Below are 22,739 nucleotides of genomic sequence, written 5' to 3' on the forward strand. Positions count from 1 at the left end.
AAAGAGGAAGGGCATGGGAAAAGCACCCTCAAGGGAGATTGTTGTTGCTGCTCAATGAGAGGAGTGGGGCATTTTGTCCTTATTGGCATCAGATCAATACTGGTATCAGATCAATGTTGGCATCAGATTCGCCATTTTAGACCAGGAGCCATTTTATCTAGAGGCTCCAAAGTTTCCATTCTGAGAAAGTGCTGCATGTGCCTGTTAAAGGATCAGCCCCACCCCAGTTTATGACGCAACTCCTAAGCAGCTTAGGAAATTCCCCCTGTGGGCTATAAAGCTGCTCTGTGAGTGCCAACCCACAGCCTTGTGGGTTTGCCTTGTGCTACTGACAATAAATCTCTTGCGTGAGATTCTGGTGTGTGGTGTGGTCTTTGGACTTTGCTAGTCTCTGTGAGTGTCCTTTCAGTCCTAGTTTTAGTTAGGGCTAAGGGACAGTTTCCAGAGGTCTTTCCCAAGCACTACCTCCTAGCTCTTGATTGACAGTTGGATTGTATTAGATTTCTAAATCCCTGTTTCGTATATTTTAGTCAAGAGTGTCTAAGTGAAATCCATAGGGTGAAAATTTATAATTACAATCAGATTAAATGATATGTTGAGGACCTAAAGGCAACTTTTGATCATCTCAGCTTTCACCTGTTTATTTTGTCTGGAACTTGATTTCACAGACCTTGAGGCCATTTAGCTTTCCACCCTCCAAGTAGAGCAGGCCATCTTCCTCTTATCAAAGGAGGAGTCTTGAGCAAACTCCTTGGCCCTGTGATATGTTGTTACAAGGCCATTTTCTTACATCAGAGCAGGGCCAGGATGACTTTATTAAGTTGTTTCTTTAGAAACATATTGAGAGTTAGCACATAGGCTCCGTGTGTAGATTTAACACACTTAATCCCCATGTTTCCGCCTCTCATGTCTACCTGTTCCGTAAGTGGGTTCAAAGCATCCAAAGTTAGAGTGATTACTTGGCTATTTGCTATCCTTCCTTCCCAGGTTTATGTCTCTTATGTTCCTTTTCTTTTATCTATAACAGCCACCCTCTTTTAAAAAAAAAAATTGATTTAGATAAACAGGGCAATTTTCGTGTACTATATTCTAGATTTGTCTAATGGTTTTTTCATTTAGCATCATTTAACTTGTTCTTGTTTCCTTTTATTTCCTGTACATGGGTGAGCGACCTATACTCATGGAGGTAGGGAGGTTTGGTGCTATTCAGGAATGAACTTTCATAATGCTTCCCCATTGTACCATGTCATGGGGCACATGTGGCACTTTTGATGGTAGTGAGATTGATCAGTGGGTTTGGGTTTATGTTGTTATCTTCCATCAAGTTCCCTACCAGCCCACCAACTTTTAATCTGAATGGCATTTATTGATGATTCTTGCCTAGAGTCATTTTTTTAAGCGTTGTCAAGTGAGGACTTTCTACCTCTGTCATTGTAGATTAGGTTTTTAAAAGTTATATATGAAGTTAAATTTTTTTATATTTGTTTTTTGGTTTTGGAGTCTACACAGTTTATCTTAAATGAGATTAGATGCCTGTATTTCTTTTCTTTCTCTAAACTGTGGGGTAAGCCAGGGATGAATAACCTTAGGTTGTTTTTTATAAGCAAAACTGAGTGACAAGGGAGTATAAATGATTTAGTTAGAACTTTTTTTCTCTTTTGAGATGTAATCTAATGAAATTCTTGAATTAGATTTGTAATCTAAGCTTCTGAAAGAATAGCTGATTTCAGGACTATTGTCCTTCCATAGTAGAGGAATCATGCTGTTTTCCATTTTATATGGTTGATCTTCACTGCCTTGTTCTTCTGTAGTTTCCTCTCAACATTATTATTATTTTTTTTTTTTTTAGAGAGAGAGAGAGAGAGAATTTTTAATATTTATTTTTAGTTCTCGGCGGACACAACATCTTTGTTGGTATGTGGTGCTGAGGATCGAACCCGGGCCGCACGCATGCCAGGCATGGCGCGCTACCACTTGAGCCACATCCCCAGCCCCTCAACATTATTTATACCAAGATTAATGTATTGCCATTTTTTTACTTTCAGATTCGAATGAAAGGTTCTCTTCCATCATTGAATCCTTTCCCCCAGTCCTTACTTAACTACTGTAAAGGAGGAGTAGCATTCTTCAGACCTGGAGCAACTGGAGACCACAAGCTTGATGAAGTTTCCATTAGAGCAATTGGTTTGTTGACAATGAACTACTTGCTTAGAAATTATCCTATACGTGAATAATGGTGTATAATTTATTTGATTTGGCAAAATTTTTAAATGATTTGACTCTTCAAAGTATGGAGTGGTGTATAATATTTTACTTAGTGTTTACAAGTGAATGCTATAATTTTAACAGCCATGTATGTACATGCATTATAGTGTGGTATCAAATTAGGTTTTTTTTTTTTTTTTTTTTTTGGTCCTGGGAATTGAATCCAGGGCCTTGTGCATGTGAAGCAAGCACTCTACCAACTGCGCTATACACCCAGCCCCAGGAATTTATTATATAATACAAAATTATGACATTATTTTTATTGTTTCATTATTTAAATTTGAAATTTAGATGCTTTTCTTGCCTGGTGGTGCTCACCTATAATTCCAGCTACTTGGGAGGCTGAGGCAGGAGGATCGATCACAAGTTTGAGGCCAGCTTAGCAACTTCAAGGGACTGTGTCTCAAAATAAAACAAAATGAAAAAAGGGGTAGAGTATTCCTAGATTCAATTTAAAAAAAAAAGCTTTTCCTGTGATCATTTTCTTTTCTTTTTTTTTTTTTAAATATTTATTTTTTAGGTGTAGATGGACACAACACAATGCCTTTATTTTTATGTGGTGCTGAAGATCGAACCCGGGTCCCACCCGTGCTAGGAGAGCGCTCTACCGCTGAGCCACAATCCGAGCCCCACCTGTGGTCATTTTCTTGAAGTTAGGGTATGCTGCCAAACATGAAGTGGACAGGCTTTGACCTTATCAGAATAGATTTATCATTTGTTTTCTGTTTTTCTAACTTAACATATGCTACCTAAACATTTTTTCCATTTAAAAAACTTTCATATCTATTAAGTTGAAAATTTCTATTAGCAAAAATTAAAAAGTTAATTCAGTTTTTGCACTTTTAAGTTGCCTCTGACACATTAGGTTCCTTTATTGTATTTTAAAATAATTTTCTTAGGTAGATTCTTAGCAGTAGAATTGTTTAGTTAATGAATATACCTATTTTACATTTCTTAAAATAGTATGCCAAATGTTATAATTCCTTTAGATTAATTTGATGGGTTCAAATGATAGTTTTATGTTAATATGTTTTCCTTGTGACTATATTGAGTATTAGTTTTCTTTTATATTTCCTTTTATAAATTCATTTCCTATTCATAGTCTTATGTCCAGTTATCTGCATAATAAGCCTAAAAAGAAGTAACACTTTGGATGCCATTCCACATTTTTCTCTTTAATTATTAATTTTTACCATTCTATTAATATTAAGCCTTGATCTCTCTAGACTTTGATTAAAATGGTCCTTTATAACTCACTTAACCTTTGTACTAATCTTAAATAATAAATGTCCTGGGGCTCAGATTGTCTGTTTTCAAACTATAATGGCATCAAAATGCTTTTCAATTGCTTTTCTCAGCTGTTATGAGCTTAGTTTATAGACTTTTCATTCACTCTAACAAAAGAAAGGGCCAGGCAGTTGTCCTTTGGAAATGTGTGTACAATCCAATCGTATTTTTAAAAAATTTTTACTTTGTAAATAATGAGTTAAGTTCACAAAAATCCCAGTTAGAAGATTGTTGATCATAAATAAAACATGAAGCTGAGTGTAGTGGTGCTTATAGACTCAGCTACTTGGGAGGTTGAGGTCAGTGGATCACTTGAGCCTATGAGTTCAAGACCAGCCTCAGCAACATATCTAGACCCCCATCTCAAAAACAAAACAAAACAAAACAAACAAAAAAGTTTACAAATGATTGAAATAAAGATTTGAACATACATTTTTATTTTTTAAGAAATAATTTATTGAAGTGAAATTAATATAACACAAATTTAACCATTTTAAAGTAAATAATTCAGTAGCATTTAGTACATTCCCAGTGTTGTGTGGTCACTACCTATTCCGAGCATCTCTTGACCATGTAGTAGTTTCTTCTCACTTCCTCCTCCCTCTATCCCTTTGAGTGCTGGCTTCTTTCACTTAGCACAGTGTTTTAAAGGCTTAGCCACATTGTAGCATGTGCTAATATTTATGCCTTCTTGTGGGTGAGTAAGACTCCTTGTATGGCCACACTACAATTTATTTATCACTTCATGTATATTTGAGCTCTTTTTACCTTTTGACTCTTGAATAGTGCTGCTATCAATGCGTATGTACTTGTACTGGTTTGAAAATCTTTCCATTTCTTTATACATTTTAAGGGAGGGGCAGGGGAGTGAATGTGGGGAGGTGGGCAGAGGCAGAGAATAATAAAATCACAAAGTAAGAGAGCCCTATGCTGGCTGATATGCTTGCTAAAATAGGTCCAGCTAATTCAACTTTGGGCTTCTGACATTCTTCCCAACCACTTCTATCAGTAATAAAAGCAAGAAAGTGTGCTAAAATGACATGAGACTATGCAATAGGATAAGTTCTTTGGAGCTGATAAGTTACCAGAGACATATTTTACTCTTGGGTGTGTTAGGATGTGGAACGTGTGTTTTTAATTTTTTTTTAAATTGTAGATGGACACAATACCTTTATTTTCTTTATTTTTATGTGATGCTGAGGATGCTGTGATGCCTCACACATATTAGACAAGCACTCTATCACTAAGCTACAATCCTAGCCACTTGAACATACATTTTAATAGTTTAATTTTGTCCTTGAGGGTCACTATTTAATTTGCTTAGTTTGGTCTTTCGGTTTTTGAGAAGTGATTTGGCTAGATTAAAAAGTTTGCATTCCTAGTTATCTAAAATAACAAAGTTCAAATTGTTTTAAAGCTTCTTATAGAGAATTTAAAAAACAAAAAAGATAATTAACTTTCAAGTACTTATTAGCCACCTCGACCAGATGTTAACACATGAAAGCAAATCTAAGATATCATGAGATTTTACTCATAAGTACTTCAGTATGTGTGGTCAACACAACAGGAAGTTTTTGAAAGCACAATTCCATTATTATACCTAACAAAATTAATTAAAATACTTTCACATTATATATTATCTATCCTGTGTTTTATATATACTTGAGTATCTCAGTATGACCTCTTCAGTTATTTTTTTTTCAAATCTAGAACCAAACAGGGTCCTCTACACATTGCATTTTCATTGATATGTCAATTTCTCTTAATGTATAATAGTTTCTCTCTCCCCATTATTTTTTTCAGGCCGTTTATTTATTAAGGAAACCAGGTCATTTATCTAGTAGAATTCCTCTAATTTAGTTTTAGTTGATGATACCTTTTTGGTATTCAAACTTTCATGACCACAACTTCTAATAAGATACAGATATTATATTAGTACTGTACATATATTAGTACTGTATGTACCTCAGTACAGTACTATATGGAAATGAAAATTTAAGGAGCCATCCTTACTATGTACCGTACACTATTGCTATTTTCTGTTGTATTCTAGTTTTTTTAAATGGTTGAGACTCACTGAATTGATTTTATAGCCTGATAACAATCTATAATTGGAAGAACATGGAAAAGGGATGTTTTTAGATGAGTAGTTGCTGAGTTTGTTCTGCATGTAACTTTATGATTCTTGACCCTAGTTCGGTCCCAGCATGCCTGTGAAATAAGAAATAGTGAAGCATTTATAAGTTGGTGCCTTTCAACAGATTGGGCCATGCTCCCTTGGTAGAACTCATCAGAATCGGGGGTATGGACTTGGATCATAGTGCAAAACTGCCCCCAGATGATCCTGACAGTCTTAGGGGTGTTTACCCACCACTCTTCTCTTTGGGGTGGATAGATTTGTAGAAGACCTGTTTTCTCCTCAGTTTTCATAACATCTAACTATACTTTTTGGCTTTGCAAGTTATTTTTAAAATAAATTAAGTAGCTTTCTAACAAAAATGAGAATACTAATCACTAAAATAAAAGTCAGTTTACTGTAAAAATAGGCTCATTTAAAAAGATTAAGGCTTTTGGGGTTGTGACTCAGCGGTAGAGCACTCGCTGGGGACGTGCAAGGCCCTGGGTTCAATCCTCAGTACCACATAAAAATAAATAAAAGTATTGTGTCCAATTTTATAACTAAAAAATAAATATTAAAAAATAAATAAAATATTAAGGCTTTTAATGACTATTAAATTTGGGGGGATTACTTTTCTCCCTCCACAGGAAAAGGCTCTGTTAGCTATAGTAGTAGAAAAGATGAGACTTACTTATGGACATAGTTAATTAAAATAAGGGAAAGTAAATTTAGTGTTAGCAGAATAGTTGAAATTCTTTTTTCTTGTACTGTGAGCCCTTGCATTATGTGTAGTTAAGTTATGATACTCTATACTATATTGGTGATATTAACCCCATGAAGTTACAAAATGAGTAAACTGATAATAAATAGAGTAAGTTATATACTTTATGATTATGTTTCCAAAATTTTCATCAACTGATATGCATGAAATATACAATAATGTGCATCAAAATTCTGGAAGAACCTATGACTTTCATATGAGGTATTTATGATAAACGTGTTTCTTTTATAATTAACAAAATAAAGACATTTATTTTGAAAAAATAACTATCAGAGGTAAAGTTGTTCTATTAATGTACATACTCATACATTCTTTTCATGTTTTTATTCCTACTTTAGGTTGCTTCAGAGAACTTTGTGCTTTGTGCTGGGTGCTACATATCCGTGATAAATTATCCTATAGTTGTAGGCAATATCAGAAAGCAAGAGAAAATGTGATGGGAGAAAAGGTATTTGCCAGCAGAAGAATAAGAAAAATGAACAAACATTACTTGGGAAATTATTCTTTAATGGAAGATTTTATTCTTTGAAATAAACTTTTTTTTTTTTTTTTAATTCACTCTGGTCTATTCATCTAAACTGAAGAGACAGTTATCTTTTCAATATCTCTTTAGGACTTTGAAGAGGAGTTTGATTCCTGTATGGTGGAGCATTGTCTCAGTGCACTGGAATGGGCTTATAGAATGCTACCTTTCTCTCGGTTTTTTAATATTGAAGAACTTATTCAGGATATAATTTTGAGCCTTATTGGAGAATTGCCACCAATCAGAAAGGTGATGTGATTGTAGATGAAAATAAACTTAAATCTGAATTAGAGACTTTGAAGAATTTTAATTTTGTTTAATAAAATTAATGTTCCCTATGTCTGGCCTATTTTACTTAGCATAATATCCTCCAGACTCAGAGTCAAATATTATATGGTCTCCCTGTGTAAAACCTAAAAAATTCGAATTAATGGAGGCAGACAGTAGTAGAACAGGTTGTCAGGGCTGGGGTTGTGGTGGAAATGGGCAAATGTTGGTTATAGGGTCCAAACTTTCATTTATAAGAGGAATAAGTTTTGGATACCCAATGTGCAGCCATAGTGACTGTAGTTAATGATTCTGTATTATTTACCTGAAATTGGATAAGAGAGATTTTAAGTGTCTTTACCACCATCTCCTACACAATGATAACTATGTCTGGTTAATTAATTTGTTTGGGGTAATCAGTATAGAGTGTATATGTATATCAAATCATGATTATAATCCCAGTTATTTGGGATCTTAGAGTAGTTTTGATTTGCATTTCTGTCTCAAAAGAAAAGGACTGGGGATGTAGTTTAGAGATAGACTGCTTGCCTAGCATGCACAAGGCCATGGGTCCAATCTCTAGTACTGCAAAATAAATAAATAAACAAACAAACAAATAAATAAATAAAATTAGACACTATCACATTGTGCACATTGAATGTACACAATTTTTGTTTATTAAATATTTTAAAATTTAAAAAATAAAAAAGACAAAGCTGATGCTTAACTTTCATTAGCAAGCTCATGCTTTAGAGAGGATTTGACCTGACATCAAAAAGTTAGTAATAAATATGCATTTATGTTTGAGTTGAAATGTTTGAGGAATGAAAAGGAAAAAATAAGAATGATGTTGCTCAAAGAAATTTCAAAAATTTTTTTCTTAAGGTGGCAGAAATATTTGTGAACGCATTTCCAAATCCCGAGGAAATAAGAGTTCCTTTAAGAGAAAAGTATCATTGTCTTCGACAGAGACTCAGACACTGTGTTGTAAAAGGTATTTGTTATTTCTCAGATATCTAATAGATAAATGGCTAGAGATGCTCCCTCTTGTTTGAAAGCATTTATTTTCTGTTGTTTGTGTGGGTCTGTGCATTTTTGTCTTTCCTTTCTGAGAAGATAGCCACACTTCCTCATGGCAGAACTAATTGTGCTTTGGAGCCAGACTGAGCTACTTTAGATCATGGCTCTGTCAGTCATTAACTGTGTGACCTTTGATCAGCATATAGTGCTTTGTAAACTAGTGTTTATATACTGTGTAAATAGTATACACACACACACACACTCTCTCTCTCTCTCTCTCTCTCTACTGAAAAGTAATATTCTTTCATTCCATTTGTGGTTATTTTATATTATATATTCAAGATGACCTTGTGGATTTTTTTTTAATTATAGCAAAATATATATTATTGTTTTAACTTTTCTTTTTTTTTTTTTTTTTTGGCAGTGTTGAGATAGATCCCAGGACCTCATACATGCTAAGTGTGTGCTCTAAACTGAGCTACACTAGTGGCCATATGATTATTGTTGTTATTATTTTTTTGAGGTGATTTGAATTAAACCCAGCAACTTGTCCTTGCTAAGCAAATGCTCTACCACTGAGCTCCTTTTCCAATCCTTTATTTCATGACAGGGTCTTGCTAAGTTGCTGAGGCTGGCCTTGAACTTGTGATGCTCCTGCCTCAGCCTCCCAAATAGCTGTGATTACCACACTGAGCCCAGCTGGAAGTTTTTATTTTTATTATTTTTTAAAATTTATATATGACAGGGAAATGCATTAAAATTCTTATTACACATATAGACCACAGTTTTTCATATCTCTGGTTGTATACAAAGTATATTCACACCAATTTGTGTTTTTATACATATACTTTGGATAATGATGACCATCACATTCTATCATCATTTCTAACCTTCCTCCTTCCCCTCCCGCCCCTCCCAAACTCTATCTGGAGTTTGTCTATTCCTCCCATGTTTCCCCCCCTACCCTACTATGAATCAGCCTCCTTGGATCAGAGAAAACATTCAGCATTTGCATTTTTGGGATTGGCCTACTTCCGTTAGCATTATCTCTTCCACCTCCACCATTTGCCTGCGCCATGATTTTATTTTTTTTTATTGCCGAGTAATATTCCATTGTGTATAAATGCCACATTTTTTTTTATTGATTCATCTATAGAAAGGCGTCTAGGTTGGTTCTACAATTTAGCTATTGTGAATTGTGCTTCTGTAAACCTTGATGTGACTGTGTCCCTGTAGTATGCTGTTTTTAAGTCCTTTGGGTATAGACCAAGGAGAGGGAGAGCTGAGTCAAATGGTGGTTACATTCCCAATTTTCCAAGGAATCTTCATACTGCTTTATAGCAATGGATGAGTGTACCTTTTTCCCCATATCCTTGCCAACACTTATTGTTGTTTGTCTTCATAATAGCTGCCATTCTGACTGGAGTGAGATGAAATCTTAGAGTAGTTTTGATTTGCATTTCTCTAATTGCTAGTGATGATGAACATTTTTCCATGTATTTGTTGATTGATTGTATATCCTCTTCTGTGAAGTGTATGTTCAGGTCCTTGGTCCATTTGTTGATTGGGTTATTTGTTTTCTCGGTGCTTAGCTTTTTGAGTTCTTTATATACCCTAGAGATTAGTGCCCTATCTGATGTGGGAGGGGTAAAAATTTCTCCCAAGATGTAGATTTTTTATTCACCTCACAGATTGTTTCTTTTGCTGAGAGAAAACTTTTTAGTTTGAATCCATCCCATTTATTGATTCTTTATTTTAATTCTTATGCCAAAGGAGTCTTATTAAGGAAATTGGGGCCTAATCCCACATGACGAAGATTAGGACCTACTTTTTCTTCTATTAGATGCAAAGTTTCTGGTTTTATTCCTAGGTCCTTGATCCATTTTGAGTTGAGTTTCATGCTTGGTGAGAGAGGAATTTAATTTCATTTTTATTGCATATGGATTTCCAGTTTTCCCAGCACCATTTATTAAAGAAGCTATCTTTTCTCTAATGCATGTTTTTGTTGCCTTTGTCTAATATAAGATAATTGTAATTTTCTGGGTTAGTCTGTGTGTCCTCTATTCTGTACCATTGGTCTACCGGTCTGTTTTGGTGTCTATACCATGCTGTTTTTGTTACTATTGCTCTGTAGTATAGTTTACGGTCTGGTATGGTGATGTCACTGCTTCATTCTTCCTGCTAAGGATTACTTTAGCTATTTTGGATCTCTTATTTTTCCAGATGAATTTCATGACTACTGGGATTTTGATTAGAATTGCATTAAATCTGTACACTCTGGCTGGAAATTTTTAAAGAATTCATATTACTGTCATTTTTTTTAATATTTATTTTTTCTTTGTAACTTAACACAATACCTTCATTTTATTTGTTTATTTTTTTGTGGTGCTAAGGATTGAACCCAGGGCCTCACACGTGCTAGGCGAGCACTTTATCACTGAGCCACAACTCCAGCCCCAACTGTCATTTTTTAGAACTACAATCATCAAGTCTAGTTATGTTCTGTGATCATACATTATTGTCCCATGATCATACATAATGTCCCATGATCATACATTATTACATTAACAAACTTGCTTTTGTGATTTGTATTTTAATATATATTTTGCTATCTTCTAAAATGTCCTGTTTATATATTAATAAAAATGCTTAAATTTTTTTCTAAAAAAATTTCTACAGGTAGCCTTGAAAAACTTTCCTTTCAATTATTTTTCACTACTTGCAGTACGAAAGGTGTCATTATTTTGGATAAAATTATACTCATTTTCTCTTATTCTCCACTCTATGGAAATAGAAAATAATATTAGTTATTTTTTTTAATAATTATTGATTTGATTTTTGAAATAGACTTTCCAGTGAATACTGAAGAAAACATAATCTGTAAGAATATGGAAATAAGCCTTAGCTGTTATTTAGGTTCCATGTCCCAAAGAGGGACCAGAATTGGGTTTCCATATATCGTGTTGAAATAATTTAATGAACCACAAGCCCCTTTCTTCTTTTCCTTCTAGGTCCCCAGACTGAGGAAATGATGTCTGTTGTCATGCATTCTATCCATAAAGTGAGGGTAAAAGCTCTAAAACGTGTGCGGAGAAATATAGGTTCTTTTGAGATGAATGTATGGGAACCAATTGAAGAAGAAAAACCAGATGAGACTGTGGGTTTGGATAGGTTTTCTCTGGGGACTAGCCTGAGCAGAAGCACTCTCACAGAACTGGGAAATTCTATGATCCATAGTGAAGGAGATACAGCCGATACATTCTCTGAAGCTTTGTCGGCTGAAGAAAAAACTAGGATACCTTTCTGTCAAAGGTACAACTAAGATTTCTTAGTAACCATTCACTTCCTTTGGAAAATAATTAAAAAAAATAATTCAAAGCACTTCTGGTGCCATTTTGCATAAGGGATACCCAACCCTTAACACTGTGATTGGGTTAACCATATTATTTTTAAGGGTTTCCATGGTAGTACTTGAATATTCATTTTTTTCCTTCCACTTTTTTTTGTTGGTATATTGTACTTGTACATAATGATGGGTTTTGTGGGTATGTATTCATGCATGCACACAATTTAACAGTATAAAATTTGGCCAGTATCACTCCCCAACACTTACCCCAATCCTCCCCTCTACCCTCCTCTCCTACCATACCCTGATCCCTTTCCTCTATGGATCTGCTTTGATTTTGCATATTTATTTTTGAAATTTATTCATCAATTGTTGGGAAATTCTTGCTTTTATTATCTAAACCCATGTCACTGTGATTTAAGCCAATTTTTCTTTTTTGTTTCTAGTAACTGCAGTATAGTTTTTTTTTCCTCGTGACTTAAAGACTATATAATCAACAATAATTTTGCTTAAGTGAAATTATTACATCTACTCCAAATGTGTGCTTAAACTGTATCTAATGGCATTTTAAAATGGTGTGCTTATTTCACAAAACAGTTATCATTAAATGTTAGCACAGGCATCCCCATAAAAGCTGCTTACTGTGTATTCTCAGAAAAAGTGTGTTAGTTTCAACCTCATCAAGAGATCTTAAGTATCTGTTCTGCCCTAAGGACAGTGTTGAAAAAGAAATTTTACAGTAATTATTGTTGGCAGCTAAGGTGCTTGCCTAATGGGTTTCTTGGCAGCTGGAAGTGTTTAGAAAAAGTTCCCAACTCTTCTGTGGTAAAATAAAAAAGAGCAGTCTCACTTTTGCACTTGGTATGTGTAAGGGGGCTGAAAGGAGCAGCCACAAGAAAGAACTTGTGGTTTTTATTGATTTTGTATTCTTAAATTCTGGATAAAATTTAGAGGACCATATTTTACACCCAGAAAAAGTATTCTTGTTTTTTATAGTTAAATTTCTGTCAATATATTTTAATATCTGTTAACACAAGTTTTCCCTCTGATATTAGTGTGTTGTATTTGTTGAGCCTATAGAATGTTCCACTTTTTAGAGATCATTTTAGTCTCCTTCCACATTTGAAACAGTAATTGAGGCACAAAAATGTTGCATGATTTAATCAGTACAGATATTTTGTATGTCAATTCTGAGATCAGTTTTAGTAATTCAGTGATCATTAATTATGTCTTTTTCAATTTTTTTCTGTAGAAACTCCTCAGATAACATGGAATTAACACTGATTCATAAGCCCAGTGATAGAAAGAAAATATGTAATCAGAGTAAAAACCCTAAACGGAAAGAAGATCATGAAAAGCTGTCACAAAGTACACTTCCTGTAATAGGTATTTGGGAATTTGAGCGTGATGATGATGAATATATTAAATTCCTTGATCTTTTCTTGAGTTACGTTCTTGAAAGAGACCTGCTCAGTTCCAGAGATCCTGGCATTCCACTTTTAACCAGCTTTTCTGTACAACTTAGAGAACATGAGCTTAATTCTTTACTTTTTGATGTACATACAACATTAAAACGACGTCAGGGCAAAACTAAAAGCCAGAATGTGTTTAGAGCTGGCTCTTGCTTTGTTGTTGCTCCTGAGTCACCTGAATCTGGAAAAGTATCCTCTGTAAGTGATGGATATGCCATAACTTTAGAAAACCACGCACTTTCGACTTCAGAACTTGTTAGTCATGGGATGAGACCTTTTTTAGAGAACCCTTTGCATGAAATCAGTAAAGATGAAGGAAAGAGTGGATTGTTTGGTTTAAAAAAAAAGTCAATTTACAGAATTCAAGATGGTAATCGAGAGAAACCTCTGAACCAGAGACCATCAAACCATAGTTTTTGGTCTTCCAAGACCACTATAACTAGAAGACACAGTTTCAAAGCAGTTCAGTGCAATGATATTAACCCTCAGGAAGATCTCCCTTTGACAGTAAAGAATGCATTTGGCAGTATAGGAAGACTGTTGGAGTGGATGATAAGGTGGTCTGATCGAAGATTGCTCTGTGATTCTGGTATCACTCGGTCACCCTGTGAGTACAGTCCAGTAATTCGTGTGAAGACTTCTGCAGCTGCCATTCTTACCTCATTATGGCTTTTGGAGCAACCCTATTATTTTTCTACATCTAAGGCAAAAAATGCCATTATTAAGGTAAGGAAGTCAAATGTTTATTAGAAATAAGAACTGTAATTTTTATTAAAACTGTATATTTTCCCCTTTATTAAAGAATCAGTAATTAAAGGGAAATTAATAGTAATGTTGATTATATTCTTTATTTTTTTAAGACATTGATGGACCTTTATTTTATTTGTTTATTTACATGTGGTGCTTGCGAATCGAAACCAGTGCCTCACACATGCTAGGCAAGTGCTTTGCCATTGAGACACAATCCTAGCTCCTGATTATATTCTTTATCACTCAATTTTTTTTCTTCCAGTAATTTTTTAAAAAATATTTATTTTTTAGGGCTGGGAATGTGGCTCAGGCGGTAGCACGCTCGCCTGGCGCCTGGCATGGGTGCGGCCAGGGTTCGATCCTCAGCACCACATACCAACAAAGATGTTGTGTCCGCCGAGAACTAAAAAATAAAAAAAATATTAAAAAAAAAATATATTTATTTTTTAGTTATAGGTGGACACAACATCTTCATTTTTTTTATTGTTATGTGGTGCTGAGGATTGAACCCAGTGCCCCATGCATGGTAGGTGAGCACTCTAACTCTGAGCCACAACCCCAGCCCCAACTACCAGTAATTCTTTTAATTCTTAAACATAATTAGTGTTTGGGGGTGTAACTCACACTTGCCTAGTATGTGTGAGGCCCTGGGTTCCATCCTCAGCACTACAATAATGATAATGGTGGTGGTGAGGGTGCAAGTGCTTTCATAGAGGCTGTAGGTTTGAAGTGTATGTGTTTGTGAAAAATAAAAAAAAGATGAATAACTTTAAGTGATATTACAAATGCCATAACATTTATATTATTTTTTTTTTAAGTGTCAGACTTTGGTTCAGATGAAGGATTAGGTATTGACCCATTTATTATTATTGATGCTTCATTAAATGCAACAGGGAATCTTTTTATTTGTAGTCTCAGGCCAGAAGAGTATGAAGAACCTCACCTGGAAAGGTAGGTGTTTTGTCAGTAGAGAAGTGCTGTTCTTTGTTTTCTCTGGTCAGTAGCAAGTGCCTTCATTCTAAAATAGTTTATTCTGGTTCAAGGGTAAGGAAGTCAACTGTATAAGAGTTTCTGTAGAAACTCCCCAGATCCATGCTATCACCCAGAATTTGTATTATTTTTTGTTTATATGGGTGTTTTCTTTCCTTCTTTTTTTATTTTTGTTTTTGAGATCAGTTGTTCTCCTAAGGTACACAATTTAATTATTTGGTGCTATGATTATGTGTTATCTTTGAAACTTGCGTTTTCTAGTTAATATACACATAAATTCCTAGGTGCCTGTATTTTCGTGCAATGTGCCTTTTTTTTTGGTTCCTGGGATTGAACCCAGGGGTGCTTAAACACTGAGCCACATCCCCAGCCCTACTTTATATTTTATTTAGAAACAGAGTCTTGCTTAGTTTTTAAGGCTGAGGCTGGCTTTGAACTCAAAATCTTTCTGCCTCAGCCTCCCAAGCTGCTGGGATTTCGGGCATGTACCGCCACTCCTGGCCCCTGGGTCATAACTACTGAATGTCTTTATTTTTTTTAAATAGTCTGCCATTCATTCATTCATTCTGCTACTGGGAAATTGAATCCAGGGGTGCTTTACCACTTAGCTCCATCCCCAGTCCTTTTTGTATTTTGTTTTGGGACAGGGTATAAATTGCTGAGACTGGATTACAGGATTACAGGTGTTTACCACAACACCTAGCTAAATGTTTTTATAATTGCAAAGAAAGTGAAACTAGAGTATTCAATTTTCATTGCCATCGTTTGGTGACCTGAAAATAATTAGGATACACTTTAAGAATTTCGAAGTTTATTTCTTTGGTATACTATGTAGGAAGTCATGTGTGCTTTTTCCAGGTGGAATAAAGACTTGGTCATTGCTTCAGTAACAAATATTGAGTTGTAAAACTGCAATAAATACTTGATAAATGAATAAGAGAATTGATCAGGAGAAGTTTATAGAAAGTATGAATAATTTAAATATAAAAATTAAGGGATCACTAATGAAAATAAAATGCTATAAATGGTTTGTTTCAGGAGCTAGAAAATCATACTAAGTCTCAGATTGGATGCAGTGTGGAGAGGAGGAGGAGCAAAACTGATGCTGGCTGTTTAGTTGTAGTAGCAACTCAAGGTGGAACTGAGGAAAGAGATGATCAGAATGAATTTTGTCAAAGTATCTTGAAGTAAGTTGCTCCTTGTGCTCTTCTTTTCAATAGAGGTTGACTGGTTTGTTAGTTTGGGGCTTAAAAGGAGGAATTGAACCCTTGAAAGTTAAAGAAATGAGCATTTTCTTTGAACTAGAAGAATACAAATGAGCTTTCTGATATACTTCAACAATTAATTGCAAATTATGTTTTGTCCCTGTTGGTCTGGCTTTTTTAGAGAGGAGCTAATTCATCTTGACAGATCCAGTTATTAGTTTATTGACCATTCAGAGGGAGTTGAATTAATCCAATCATCAGTTTTTTTATATGAAATAATAATAATATATCTGAATACTGTGTTAGCTTCCTGTAACAAAGTACCTGGGAAAAGGTTTGCAGGGTGCAATGTCACATACCTGTAATTTAGTGGCTTGGGAGGCTAAGACAGGAGGATTGAGAGTTCAAAGCCAGCCTCAGCAATTACGAGGTTCTAAGCAACTCAGTGAAACCCTGTCTCTAAATAAATTATGAAAACAGGGCTAGGGATGTGGCTCAGTGGTTGAGTGCACCTGAGTTCAATCACTAGTACCAAAAAAAAAAAAAAAAAAAAAAAAAAAGAGCGAGAGAGAGAGAAAGAGAGAAAAAAGGTTTGCCATGTGAACCTTTATTAGAGCAAATATCAAGGCAAAAGCTCTTACAGCATGAAGATTCCTTTGTGAAAAAAGGCAATTTTAGATAAGTTGAAATTATTCCAGTCTTTTGAGTAAATGAAAACTAGAATATTCAGCTATTTGTTGATCAATTTTTTGCTGAGCTATGTACCAGAAATGTAAAAATTAGAAAAAAAGACTCGATAAAGATGAAAATGAAGTTTATAGTTGTTTAAAAAAGCATGGAGTCAAGTGGAAGCATGCTCTTTGTCCCTAAGAATGAATTGTAACTTTAGTTGCTGCATTTTTTTCAGTGGAAAGCTGACTGAAGCAGAAAATCCTAAAGTAAAAGAAGTCAATGATGAGATTATTTCCATCAGTCATAATTCTGAAAAAGAATTTATAGATTCCAGTGAGAATCTTTTAGAAGTAGAAACATTTACACAGGATGAAATGGATATGCATATGTCAAACTGTGAAGGTCAGTTATATAGATTATCATTTTCTTTCACTTTATTAATTTGAAATTAATAAGTGATACCTGAAATTATAGTTTTATATCTAAGTCAGTATGTTTAAAATAGCCCAGAAATAAATAGAGAATGTTCTTTATGAAATGTTGTGTATTTGTAACCTTAGGTTTTTAATAAAACCAAAAACACATAAGGCATTTTTTTGTTAGTAGTTTTTACAATTATTGGGCCTCTTGTCCTACCTGTTTAATAATGACAGGCCTCTTAATTCCTGTGAACTGACCCCATGAAACAGATGTCATCAAAGCAGAAACTCTGAGAGCTTTACATATGGAAAGGAGCTCTCCTAGGACTCATCAGGGATTTACCTGATGAAGAGTCTAAGTGTTTTTTTTTTTTTTTTTGTTTGTTTGTTTTTAAGAGAGAGAGAGAGAGAGAATTTTTAATATTTATTTTTTAGTTTTCGGCGGACACAACATCTTTGTATGTGGTGCCAACCATCCAATCCGGGCCGCATGCATGCAAGGCGAGCGCGCTACCGCTTGAGCCACATCCCCAGCCCAAGTCTAAGTGTTTTTTAAAAAATATTTTGTTAAGGTAGAAAATGTTTCCTGTAATATTCCTGAAACCCTTAAGTAAGTCAAACGATTATTTTTCAAAAGACAAATTTTCTTTTCCTTTAATTTTCTTCTAGAAGAATCTGTTGGAGGTCTCAAAAGTCCCAATATTGCCATTTACATGCCAGCTTTACCACAGCAATTGGAAGAGGTAAATCAATAGTGGATAAAATGATCTAACTTCTGTCTAGAGTTTAAATTATATCTAAGGGTTTTTATCCACTATTACAAAATATATCAAAGCAAAGCTATTATCTTTTACATCTGCACTATTGAGCTAAGAATAGAGCCATGCCTTGCAGAATTTTTTTTTCACTAAAATTTTACTAGTACATGTCCAATAATTTTAGGCAGTGACTCTCTTTTCATAAACTGCTTCAGCAAATTAATCAAGAGTGGTGAAAATGTTTGTAATTTATGAAGTATAATTCAGTATAGGATGTAGTTTGTAATACTATATGCACTTTCTATATTAATTTGTTTTTTCAAAATTCTGTATACATTGAACATCTAGGTGGAAGATTGAGTTTTCCAATTAATGTAACAATTCTTTTAGAAAAGAGTGGTCTTTTTTGATTTTGTAGTTGTTTTCACAGATTAATTAATAATCATGCAGTGATGAGTGTATGTAACTTATATTGTGTTAGTCTACTCACATTATCATGTATTTGTACCTGAATATGCTCAGTAGCTCAGAATGATAGCCAGAGGCAGTTCATATGGTCTAAGGATCTGGTCAGAGCAGTCCTGGGAGTACATGTTAGTATTTGATTTTCCCTTGCTTTTAAACTGTTACTCTGGGCAAGTAGCTCATGTGAAACTCAAAATACCCATCCCAGGAAATTCCTATTTGTTTTACCTCTTTTCATTTTGGGTACTATTTTTACAGCATCTGACAGAAGAGGTTTTGTGTCCAAGGGAAGAACCATGGGAGGCAAATATGAAAGAAAAATCAGTTGAACAGAAAGGGTAAGGGGAAGATAGTATGAAATGACTTCACTGGCTTCTTTAACTCAGTGAAGCTTGCAGCTTTTTTTTTTTTCCTCTGAAGTTGTACTATGTATTTTATGGTGTTATTATATTTCTAATGAAATTGGTAACTTAAGTTTATAGCTAGAGTAAACAATGATTTTTGGTAAATGTTACATTTTCAAGTTGTGCTAGAGTGGAATAAATAATAATATTGAAAATACCTTTTCTTCTCTATCACTATCAGTCTTATTAAAATAAAATATAACTGTAAATAGAACAGTGTATGTTCATCTGCCAATTAGCAAACCACCTTTCCATGTTTATGGAATCAAAGAGCCCTTATGCATCATGATTACACATGATCTTTCCCCATTAGCCCTGCAGTAGAGCTACAAGGAGCACATGCTCTGCTGGCTGACTTGTTACTGTTTCAGAAAGAGCTGAGGGCAGTTGTAGATATGAGTGTTAGAATTTTAGGATTACCTTGAATATGAGAGGCAACATAATTAGATTTTCTTTTTTTAGTATACAAATTTTGTTTAGTTCTACTGTGAAAAATTGACAAAAAGATTTTTTTTCCCCCCTCAGGGGTGGGGTTCGATACTCAAGGCCTTGCACATGCTTTACCACTGACCTCTGCCCCCAGCCCCCCAAATTATACATTTAACGTGATGTGCCTATATGAGATACATCTGTTTGTAAAAACTAGTCTTTACAGTTTCATACATGACAAAAATTTCTTTTTTTTTTAAGATATTTATTTTACATTTATGTGGTGCTGAGGATTGAACCTAATGACTCATGCACGTTACCACTGAGCCACAACCCCAACCCCAACAACAATTTCTTCAGTGTTCTTAAGCAAAGTGTTTACCTGTTCCTTAAGAGAAATTTGGGTCCCAGCCAACCTCATGTCCCTCATTTTAGGTTCTGTTGTTTTTGTTGCTGAGCAATCAACATTGTTTAAGTTAAGTCATATAGAAATTTTTTTTTGCTTTTGTTTGAATCTATTTCTAATCGCTATGGAGACAGATGTAAATAGATTATGATTATGAGCCAAACATTACACACTGTTAGAGGATGTTTAGACTCTTAGATGGCTAATCATTAGATCACCTGTATCTTAGATAATGTAAACAATATCTTCCTTCCTAATCACTTATTAACTTTTATTTATAGTATGACTGAAGCCTTTTCAAATCCTGAACATGCTGTTTCTCACTTGCTTTGTATAGATACAAATTCAGAAATTTCTAGGTAAGAATTTTTGTCTACTACTTTAAAAATGATCATGTTGTACAAGTAAGTAAGAGGATGAATTTATGCCTACTGTACCAGTTTGAAATAACTGCTAAGTGTTGGCTAAAACTATGAAAATAATAAATGAACACACCATGCAATATTGAAAGAGTAACATAGCACAAATTTTTGACATCTTAGTTAATTATTCAAAGATTCTTTCTTTACCTGTTGTTAAGGACATACAGGGATACTTTTTTCCCAGAAAAAAAGTAGTGGATATATTATTGAAAGATGTAATTGTTGCTATTTTCAGCTTCTGATTTCTAATATCATTTGAAATACTTTTAATTCTCTTTTGATGAACAGAGTGCTTTCTGTTTAGAAATCGTGTATAATTAGGAGGAAAACATAGCATGGCTTTACTTTACAAAATTTTTACATAATTAGAATTGGTCTTCTTGTTAGTTGTTGAAAACAAAGCCCAGTAGTTTTTTTTTTTATATATATTTATTTTTTAGTTCTTGGCAGACACAACATCTTTGTTGGTATGTGGTGCTGAGGATCGAACCCAGGCCGCACGCATGCCAGGCGAGCGCGCTACCGCTTGAGCCACATCCCCAGCCCGCCCAGTAGTTTTTTTAAATAGTCATATATGTCATGATAGTTATTTTTCGTGAATGTTCCATATTAAAAAAATGTTCCATATAAAAAAAATTAATGTTCCATATAAAAAAAAAGTTTTGTTACTGAGCATATTAGATGCCCAATAAGAGGCAGATATTAGCTCAAAGGGATTGACTGTAAACCCAAATAAATCTAAGTGCATTTTAGTATGCACTTTTTGGAAACAGTGACTAATTTATTTGAATATAAACATCTGTTCCTTTAGTTTATGAAATTTATTTGCTTAGAAAACATTGGCTACTTGCTATTTTTAAGGAATTGGTCCCCAACAATCATTTTATTTAAAAAAACAAAAAATTGCTGGATGCAGTGGTTTAAACCTGTAATCCTAGTAGCTGGGGAGGCTGAGGCAGGAGGATCATAATTTCAAGGCCAGCCACATCAACTTAGTGAAGCCCTGAGTAACTCAGCAAGACACTGACTTAAAATAAAAAAAATAAAAAGTGTTGGGGGTTGTGGCTCAGTGGTAGAGTGCCACAGGGTTCAGTCCCCAGTACCAAATAAATAAATAAATAACAAAACCAAAGAACTAGATTTGATCTTTAATTTTATTTTTAAATAAATGTTTTTATTAGTGTTTATTTTATTTATTTAGAAAAAGGAAAAAAGAAGTTTTATTGCTTTGCTAGCAAAGGAGAAACACAGGGAACTCCTGTCCTAGAGGTTGTGATTCTCCCCATCATGGGGAACAAGAGGGTTTTTAAAGTGATGATTCAATGGCTACATTCCAGGTGTTCCCTGTCCAGAGTTGTAATTGTTAGAGTTTGTTTTAAATGGGAACTGATTTATTTGGAAATGTTCACCACAGTGTTGTTTCATATTGAATGGTGATCAGCAGCTGCTTGCTTTGTTGATCCCAGAATTAATTTTTTTAACCTATTCTTTTCTTAGTTTTCTTTAATCTGAATCATTAATTTTAGTCAAAAATCTTATTCCTACGCCAAATTATGAAGTCTGTATAGTTAATCAGAATGATCATACGTCTCAAACTCAGATATCTACATGGACCTATGCTGGACTTTCCTGTGCTGTAGCAGCATTGCGAGGGACCATCGTTGACTGTGACAGTACATGTCCCTGATACAGGCATTTAGATGAAAAATGATGGGTACTGCAGAGATCCTAAAAACTGCCAAAATAACCCCTAAATTTGAAAAAAAAAGTGGGGTCTAAATATTGATGTTACAGATTTTTTAAATTAATTTGCATTTTAAAAAATTTAAATGTTTCCATATAGTGTACAGATTTCTGCATTTAAAGGTAAATCTCCTTCATTTCTGCCCCTGGTATCAACTGGAGTCAATGTTGCTTCAGAAACACCTGTTCCATCACCTGGGGCGACCCAGAGAAGTGAACACAGGGCTCAATTACCAGATTCTTCAGATTCTGTTAGACAAATGCTACAAGATGAAATGTTTAAATTAGTTCAGGTGAGCATATCTCTACAAAAGTAAGTAGATCTACGAATGATTGTGTGTGGTTTAAAGTTAATAAACTTCCAGAAATGAATTTCTCACTGGTGTGCTGCTCTCTGCTGCTCTTTCTTTTTTTTTTTTTTAAAGAGAGAGTGAGAGAGGGGAGAGAGAGAGAGAGAGAGAGAATTTTTAATATTTATTTTCTAGTTCTCGGCAGACACAACATCTTTGTTGGTATGTGGTGCTGAGGATCGAACCCCGGCCGCACGCCTGCCAGACGGGCGCGCTACCGCCTGAGCCACATCCCCAGCCCCTCTTTTTTTTTTTTAAGAGAGAGAGGAGAGAGAGAAGAGAGAGAGAGAATTTTTTAATATTTATTTTTTAGTTATTGTTGGACACAACATCTTTGTTTGTATGTGGTGCTGAGGATCGAACCCGGGCCGCACGCATGCCAGGCGAGCGCGCTACCGCTTGAGCCACATCCCCAGCCCCTCTGCTGTTCTTTCTTGAAAACTTGTTCAAAACACATCCATTCTAGGAATCCTTTATTCTCACCCTCCTCCATTGAACCACTCCTTTATGATCCCTGGATGGATTTGTGAACTGGTTCATAGGTTTATGCATAGTCTCAGGTTTCAGTGGTGATTTAGTGTTTATGTTCCCGTACTTTTTTGTACCCTTTTTAAAAAAAAATCTCTCCTGGCCCTGCCTCCCAGTC

At 34.7% G+C, this 22,739-nt stretch overlaps 1 protein-coding gene across 1 annotated transcript in view; it reads left to right on the forward strand.

Annotated features, from left to right (window-relative positions):
- The window catches only part of Cplane1 (ciliogenesis and planar polarity effector complex subunit 1), a 139,786-nt gene that overhangs the window by 36,055 nt on the left and 80,992 nt on the right, over positions 1 to 22,739 (forward strand). Inside the window, exons 21-32 of the mRNA XM_077800139.1 lie at positions 2,046 to 2,184; positions 6,791 to 6,900; positions 7,066 to 7,224; positions 8,128 to 8,236; positions 11,274 to 11,574; positions 12,861 to 13,806; positions 15,859 to 16,007; positions 16,933 to 17,099; positions 17,786 to 17,859; positions 18,598 to 18,677; positions 19,860 to 19,937; positions 21,844 to 22,036. Coding sequence (XP_077656265.1) covers positions 2,046 to 2,184; positions 6,791 to 6,900; positions 7,066 to 7,224; positions 8,128 to 8,236; positions 11,274 to 11,574; positions 12,861 to 13,806; positions 15,859 to 16,007; positions 16,933 to 17,099; positions 17,786 to 17,859; positions 18,598 to 18,677; positions 19,860 to 19,937; positions 21,844 to 22,036 — 2,505 coding nt within the window. The remainder of the gene's footprint in view (positions 1 to 2,045; positions 2,185 to 6,790; positions 6,901 to 7,065; positions 7,225 to 8,127; positions 8,237 to 11,273; positions 11,575 to 12,860; positions 13,807 to 15,858; positions 16,008 to 16,932; positions 17,100 to 17,785; positions 17,860 to 18,597; positions 18,678 to 19,859; positions 19,938 to 21,843; positions 22,037 to 22,739) is intronic.

The sequence above is a fragment of the Urocitellus parryii genome, chromosome 1 (genome assembly GCF_045843805.1).
Source record: "Urocitellus parryii isolate mUroPar1 chromosome 1, mUroPar1.hap1, whole genome shotgun sequence".
NCBI lineage: Eukaryota > Metazoa > Chordata > Mammalia > Rodentia > Sciuridae > Urocitellus > Urocitellus parryii.